General features: G+C 47.5%; 1 protein-coding gene across 2 annotated transcripts in view; it reads left to right on the top strand.

Annotated features, from left to right (window-relative positions):
* Positions 1 to 7,500, top strand: part of hdly (hadley) — a 42,995-nt gene that overhangs the window by 34,027 nt on the left and 1,468 nt on the right. For both annotated transcript variants that reach the window (XM_070137821.1, XM_070137820.1), the window contains one exon: positions 5,069 to 5,265. In XM_070137821.1, the coding sequence (XP_069993922.1) occupies positions 5,069 to 5,265 (197 nt within the window). The remainder of the gene's footprint in view (positions 1 to 5,068; positions 5,266 to 7,500) is intronic.

The raw sequence follows: 7,500 nt of genomic DNA, 5'->3' as shown, positions 1-7,500 counted from the left end.
ATATTTTGTATGATGGTGGTGTGGGTTTTATATTTTTTTCTTCTTTTTTTGTCTTTTTATCTGCTGTAGAGTTTTGTTTCTCTTTCTCTTTCTGCGTCTAGTCTTTCTCCTTCGTTCTTTCACATTTTTCCTCCCTCCCTCCACCCTTTCCCCCTCGCTCCAACATTCCCTCCCCCCTCTTCTCTCCCTCCTTTCGTCCCTCCACCCTTTCCTCCCACTCTTCCCCCTCCCCCTTCCCTCCACCCTTTCCCTCCTCCACCTCCTCCACCCTTCCCCCTCTTCCTCCTCCCTCCCTCCTTCTCCCCCTCCCCCCATTCTTCCTCCCTCCCTCCCACTCTCTCCCCCTCCCCCCTCTCATTCGCAAACCCCCTTTCCACCACACATATATTTCTCCCCCTTTTCTCCACTCCTCCCTCCTTTCGCACCTTTTGCTTTATCATTCAGCCAATCCCTCCTTCTCCTTAATTACTTTACTTTGCGTTAAGTGGAGAAATTAGTTGTGGGGTAAACATCACAGTGTCTGACGAAGAGTCGAGGCATTATCGCCTCTATGTCAACCCGCCGTAAGGACCAGCGCGGAGGACCGCTCGTGTGACATGCCCTCAGGGGAAAAAGCGGAAGGAGGGAGGAGCAGAGAGAGAGAGAGAGAGAGAGAGAGAGAGAGAGAGAGAGAGAGAGAGAGAGAGAGAGAGAGAGAGAGAGAGAGAGAGAGAGAGAGAGAGAGTGGAAGAGAGAGAAGAGAGGAGGGAGGGAGGAGAGAGAGAGAAGGAGAGAGAGAGAGAGAGAGAGAGAGAGAGAGAGAGAGAAAGAAAGAAAGAAAGAAAGAAAGAAAGAGAGAGAGAGAAATGAGTGAAATACGAGGCAGAAAGAAAGGGTAGAAGGGGAGAGGAAACAAGAAAGGAGAGAAGATTGATGAGGGGAAAGGGAGAATAACATGAGAAACGAAAGAGAGGAAAGGGGAAAGCAAAAAAACAGAGAGAATAAGAGTAAAAAAAGAAAAGAAAAAAAGCGAGAATCGAAGGGTGACCATGAAACAACAAGGGAGGGGAAAGCAGAGGAGAGAGAGAGAGGAAACAGAGGAGATAGAGGGGCGAGAGATGGGGGGGAGGGGAGAGGGAGAGGGGGGTCCCTCATGTTTACTGATGATACTTGAAGTTCCCTCCGGATGAAGAGGCCAAACACGCCCCCCCCTTCCCCCTCCCCCCTTTTCCTTCTCTCCTTTTCCCCTCCCCCCTCCCCCTTCCTCCCCTCAGCTTTTCCCTACTTCTTTTCCCCCTTTCCCCTCCTTCCCCTCCCTCCTCTCTCCTCCTCCCCCTTCCCCGTCTCTCCTTTTCCCTCCTTCCCCTCCCCTTTCCCTCCCCCTCTCTCCTTTTCCCCCCTTCCCCTCCCCTTTCCCCTCCCTTCCCTCCTCCCTCTCTCCTCCCCCCTTCCCCGTCTCTCCTTTTCCCCTCCCTTCCTCCCCTCCCCCTTTCCCCTCCCTTCCCCTCCCCCTCTCTCCTCCCCCTTCCCCGTCTCTCCCTTTCCCCTCCCTTCCTCCCTTCCCCCCTTTCCCCTCTCTCCTTTTCCCTCACTTCCCTCCGCCCTCCTTTTCCCCTCCCTTCCCCTCTCCTCCTCCCCCTTCCCCGTCTCTTTTCCCCTCCCTTCCCCTCACCTTCCCCCTTTCCCCTCCTCCCCCCCTCCCCTCTCTCCTTTTCCCCCTCTCTCCTCCCCCTTCCTCGTCTCTCCTTTTCCCCTCCCTTTCAAGAAGGTAAAAAGTAAAAGGAAGTAAAAAAGTAAAAAAGTGGAAAAGTAAAAAGCTGATGCTGATAAAAAGTAAGTTTTTAAAATTTTTCCCTTCCCCCTTTTTTTCCCCCTCCCCCTGCCCACCTCCCTCCTCGAACGCCTTCACCCACTCGATAGAAGGAGGTTTAACCTGATGTTGTGGAGTATTTTTTTTTCTTCTGCTACGTTAGTTTATTTGTTTATTTTATCCTGTCATTTGTTTGTCCATTCAGTTACGGGTTTGTTTATATGTTTATTTCTTTATTTGTTTACTTATCTCGTCCATTTATTCAATTAAGGATTGATTTTGTAGAATTGATTGATTAATTAATGTTGTGGAGTTGATTTTTTTTTTCGTTTGCTTCTTTATTTCTCGAGTCATTTGTCTGTTGTTTATATGTTTATTTCTTTATTTACTTACTTATCTCGTCCATTTATTCAATTACGGATTGATTTTGCGGATTTGATTAATTGATTGACTGATGTTCGGTTTTGTGTGGCAACGGATTCATCTGTTTATTTGTTTATTTCTTCATTTTATATTGATTGTATCTGTTGATTTTCTTGTTGTGTTGGTGTTGCTGTTTCTGTAGATGCATATGGAGGTGTTGGATAGATAGATAAATATGAGTAGATAGATAAGACCGAGATGTATAGATGGGTGGATAGAATAAAGATGCGTAGATAAACGAATGGTGAATTTATAGTGAAATAGACTGATTAACGGTGATAGATCGGCAGGTGATAGATAGACAGAACGACTGATGAAAGATAGATAAATCGACAGATGACAGATGGAGACACCAATAAATCGCTTATGACAGACAGAGAGACAGATAAATTGCACATGACAAATATATAGATGGAGAAGTCACTTATGACAGATAGAGAAACAGATAAGTCGCTTATGACAAAGAGACTGATTAATCTCATATGGCAGATATATAGACGGATAAATTACATATGACAGATAAAGAGACAGATAAATCGCATATGACATACATAGACGGATAAGTCTCTTATGGCAGACAGACAGATAAATCGTATATGACAGATAGATGAATAGGATGATGCCAGAGAAGGATTTGACTGACATAGTAGTCTTGACATCATGTAAACTGCCCCTTGAACCGAGACGAAAGGCAGGTGTCTCGGCTACTTTTAAGGGCTAATGATACTAACGAAAGGTCACGCGACAGGTGAGAGGTCAGATGCATAAAGTATGAAAAGAACCTCGACAGGGGACAAGGTCAAAGGTCAGGGTTTGAGAGCATTCCTTTGCCATAGAAGTAACCTCCGTGCCATCTGTCTGTTTGTCTGTCTCTTCTCTCTCTCTATTTCTCTCTCTCTCTCTCTCTCTCTCTCTCTCTCTCTCTCTCTCTGTCTCTCTCTCTCTCTCTCTCTCTCTCTCTCTCTCTCTCTCTCTCTCTCTCTCTGTTCTCTCTCTCTCTCTTTCTCTCTCTCTCTCTCTCTCTCTCTCTCTCTCTCTCTCTCTCTCTCTCTCTGCTCTCTCTCTCTCTCTCTCTCTCTCCCTCTTTCTCTCTCTCTCTCTCAACTCTCTCTCTATCTTTCTCTCTCTCTCACACATTTTAATTTCCTTCTTGCCTCTTCTCTCTCTCCCTCTCCCTGTTCATTTCCTTCTCCGCCTCTCTCTGCTTCTAACTCTCCTTCTCTCTCTCTCTAGTCTCTTTCATCTTTCTCAATCCTCTCTTCCACCTTCTCTCTCGTCCTCTTCCTCTATCCCCATTCTTCGTCCTCTTCCTCCTCCTACCACTTTCCCTCCTCTCTCTCCCACCCCCACTCCGTCTCTCTTTTCTCTTTCTCTTCCACTCCCATTTTCTCCGCTCCGTCTCTCTTTCTCTCTTCTTTCCCCACCCTCTTCCTCTCTCTTCCTCCTCCACCCGTATCCTTTCCCTCTCCCTCTCCTTCACCTCTCCCTTTCCTCTCCCTCCTCCTCTTCCAAGTCCCATTTCTCCTCTTCTTCTCCTCCTTCTCCTTCTTCCTCTCTCTCATCTTCCTCCTCTCACCCGTTCTTTTCCTCCTCTCCCTCTCCTTCACCCTCTAACCCCTTTTCCTCCTCCTCCTCCTCCCTCCCTCTTCGTCACTCCCTCCCTCCCTCCCTCCGCCTCCTCCCCCTCCTCCTCCCCCTCCATCTCCCCCCGCCTCCTCCCACTACGACCTGCCTTCTTCAAGACGTAATTAAGTCCTCAAAGATATCATTGCGGTTAAACTGCTCATTTCCCTCCCGTGGTTGAACCTGTCACCCCCTCCCCCCTACTGAGGAGGGCTTGTACACGGACACACGCACACACATACACATACATACATACATATATACACATACATATATATATACACATACACACATACATACACACATACACACATACATACACACATACACACATACATGCACACATATACATACACATACATACATACATGTACATGTGTATATACACACACACACATACATACACATACACACATACATACACACACACCCACACACACACACACACACACACACACACACACACACACACACACACACACACACACACACACTCACATATACACACATACATATATACACATACACACACACAAACATATACATACACATACACTTACACACATATGTATGTAATGTATACATAATATATATAGATATTTGTGCATGTGTTATATTTATCCTCATTCTAATTCCTCTTCAGTGGCTTCGCACGCCCACTCTCCCACCTCGCGAGACCACGATCTTTATGCAACTCCCCTCTTCATCCCCTCCCTCCGTCCCTCCACCCTTTCCCCCCTTCTTCCTCCCTCTTTCCGTCCCTCTAGCCTTCCCCCCCCCTCTTCCATCCCTCTTTCCGTCCCTCCAGCCTCCTCCCCCTATTCCCCCTCTTCCCTCCCTCCCTCCCTCCTCCTCCACCCTCCACCCCCTCTTCCCTCCCTCCCTCCCACTCTCCCTCCCTCCTCCGTCCCTCCACCCTTTCTCCCCACTCTTCCTCCCACTTTCCGTCCCTCCAGCCTTTCCCCCCCCCCTTCCCCTCTTCCCTCCCTCCTTCCGTCCCTCTACCCTTCCTCCCCTCTTCTCCTCCCTCCTTCCGTCCCCTCCACCCTTTCCTCTCCACCCTGCCCCCCTCTCTTCTTCCCTCCACCTTCCCCCTTCTTCTTCCTCCCTCCCCTCCCCTCCGCCCCTCTCCACCCCCTCCCCCCCCTCTTCCCTCCCTCCCTCCCACTCTCCCTCCCTCCATACCATACACGCAACTACCTACCATTTTCTGATCCCCTCCAATCCTTGCAGATGAAGACGCGGGCGTGTCTAGCTTACCTCCTGGTGGGCGTGTGTGGGCTGGCCGCCGCCCTGCCCCTCCTAGGCGAGGGCGGGCAGATGGGGCCGGGCGAGGGACCACGTGACAACAACCCCGTGTTCAACGTGTGGGAATACGCCTACGTGCACGATGGCTCTGTGAACACCCGGTCGGCGCAGGCGGATGAGTCGTGAGTAGATGGGCGGTTTTGTGTTGTGTTTCTCTCTCTCTTTCTCTTTCTTTTTCTCTTTCTCTCTCTTTCTCTTTCTCTTTCTCTTTCTCTTTCTCTTTCTCTTTCTCTTTCTCTCTCTCTCTCTCTCTCTCTCTCGCTCTCTCTCTCTCTCTCTCTCTCTCTCTCTCTCTCTCTCTCTCTCTCTCTCTCTCTCTCTCTCTCCCTATCCATATCCCTCTCCCTATATCTATCTCTAACCTCTATTCCTTTCCTTCTCTTCCCTGTCCTCTCTTCCCACTCCCTCTCCCCTCTTTCCTTCTCTCCTTCCCCTCCCTCTTTCTCTCCCTTCCCCTCCCTCTCCCCCCTTTCCCTCTTCTTCCTTCCTCTGCTCTTCTCTCCCTATCCCTCTCCTTCCTCTCCTCTCTCCCTCTCTCCTTCTCCCTCTCCTTCCTCCTTTCCCCTCCCCCTCCCTCTCTCTCCCTCTCCCTCTCCCTCTTCCTTCCCCTCTCTCTCACTTCCCCCTCCCTCTCCCTCTCCCTTCCCCTTCCTCTCCCATTTTCCCTCCCCCTCTCTCTCACTCTCCCTCTCCCTTCCCCTCCCTCTCCCTTCCCTTCCCCCTCTCTCCCTCCCTCCCATTCACCACGCATCCCCTTCCTTCACCTCCCACCCTCTTCTCTTCCCCGTTCCCGCCTTTTTCTTGTCTTTGTTAACTTCCCCTTTATCTTAAGGACTTCCGCGACCTCTAAGACGGATTATCTATATGACCTGCGGCAAAGGACGTCGCTCGAGCCGCCCTTTGGACTCCCTTGCATCTCTCGGGTCGAAAGGGACGTCGCCGCTTCTACATCTTGTAGTTAGGAGGAAAAGAAGACCATCGGTATAATGTGACTTCAATGTTAAAACTCTTGGTGATCATTTTTTTTTCTTATCATTATTATTATTTTCCTTTCTATTCTCTTTTCTTTCTTTCTTTCTTTCTTTTTGAATTTTGATTTCTCTCTTTTCATGTTTTGGGTTTTCGATGTGTTGCATGATGGCGGGTTCTTGATAAAGCGAGAGATACAGACAGGCAGGCAGGCAGACGGGTAGCCAGATATATAGATAGATAGGCAGGCAGAAATAGATCGACAGACAGACAGACATAGAGATAAATCGGCAGACAGACAGGCAGACACAGAGATAGATAGACAGACAGATATAGAGATAGATAGACAGACAGATATAGAGATAGATCGACAGACAGACAGACACAGAGATCGACAGACAGACACAGACAGAGATCGACAGACAGTCATAGACACAGGCTGTGCTTTTTCCCCAAGAGACACTAACTTGCTGAAATTACCTGTGATCCAAAGTTCCTCGGAATTTGATGAAAAAAGAGAGATTGCTTCATTTTTTTCCCAGAAAATGGTGAGGATTGATGGTAGATGGAAGGAAGGAAGGAAGGAAGGAAGGAAGGGAGGGAGGAAGGAGAGAATCCAGGGCAGTGGGTCTGTGACGGAAAGGAGGGAGAGGGAGAGGGTGATGAAGATGGAAATGAAGACGAAGATAGAATTGGAGGTGATGGAAAGGGAGATAGGGTTAGGGATTGGCTGAATGATAAAGCAAAAGGTGCGAAAGGAGGGAGAGGAGAAAAGGGGGAGAGATATATGTGTGGTGGAAGGGAGTTTATGAATGAGAGGGGGAGGGAGGGGGAGGAGTGGGAGGGAGGGAGGAAGAATGAGGGGAGAGATGGAGATGAAGTTTAAGTTACACACAGACAGACAGACGGACGTAGACAGACAGACAAAGAAATAGACAAGGAGAGAGAAGCAATGAAAGCCAGACTAAGTGACAGATGCATGCAAATAGTATTTTTGAAATGTCTTTAGTCCTTTTTATCACTAAATTATTAAATTTAATACCGTAATTCATTTTCATATCTCAATAGTTTGTTATTTTTATTTGTGAAATTATTGGTTACAAAGAGATAAACATCTACCGCGCATTGTTTAAAAGACCGTGTTCATATTTTTTTTCATACTGTATTACACCCATATTTTATTATTATTTTTATTGTTTTATTATTCAAACAGTTAAGTTGCTGATAAAGTTTTTTAATCATGTTAAACTACCACATTTACGACTACATGAATCCCTTATTGATTATATATATATTTTTTAATTTCTTTATTTAATCAACCATTTCCTGATTTGAAAATTTAAATCTCGCTACCTACATATTTTTCCATCTTTATTATTACGATAGAT

The sequence above is a fragment of the Penaeus vannamei genome, chromosome 23, assembly GCF_042767895.1.
Source record: "Penaeus vannamei isolate JL-2024 chromosome 23, ASM4276789v1, whole genome shotgun sequence".
Taxonomy (NCBI): domain Eukaryota; kingdom Metazoa; phylum Arthropoda; class Malacostraca; order Decapoda; family Penaeidae; genus Penaeus; species Penaeus vannamei.
This window is presented reverse-complemented; position numbering and strand designations above follow the sequence as displayed.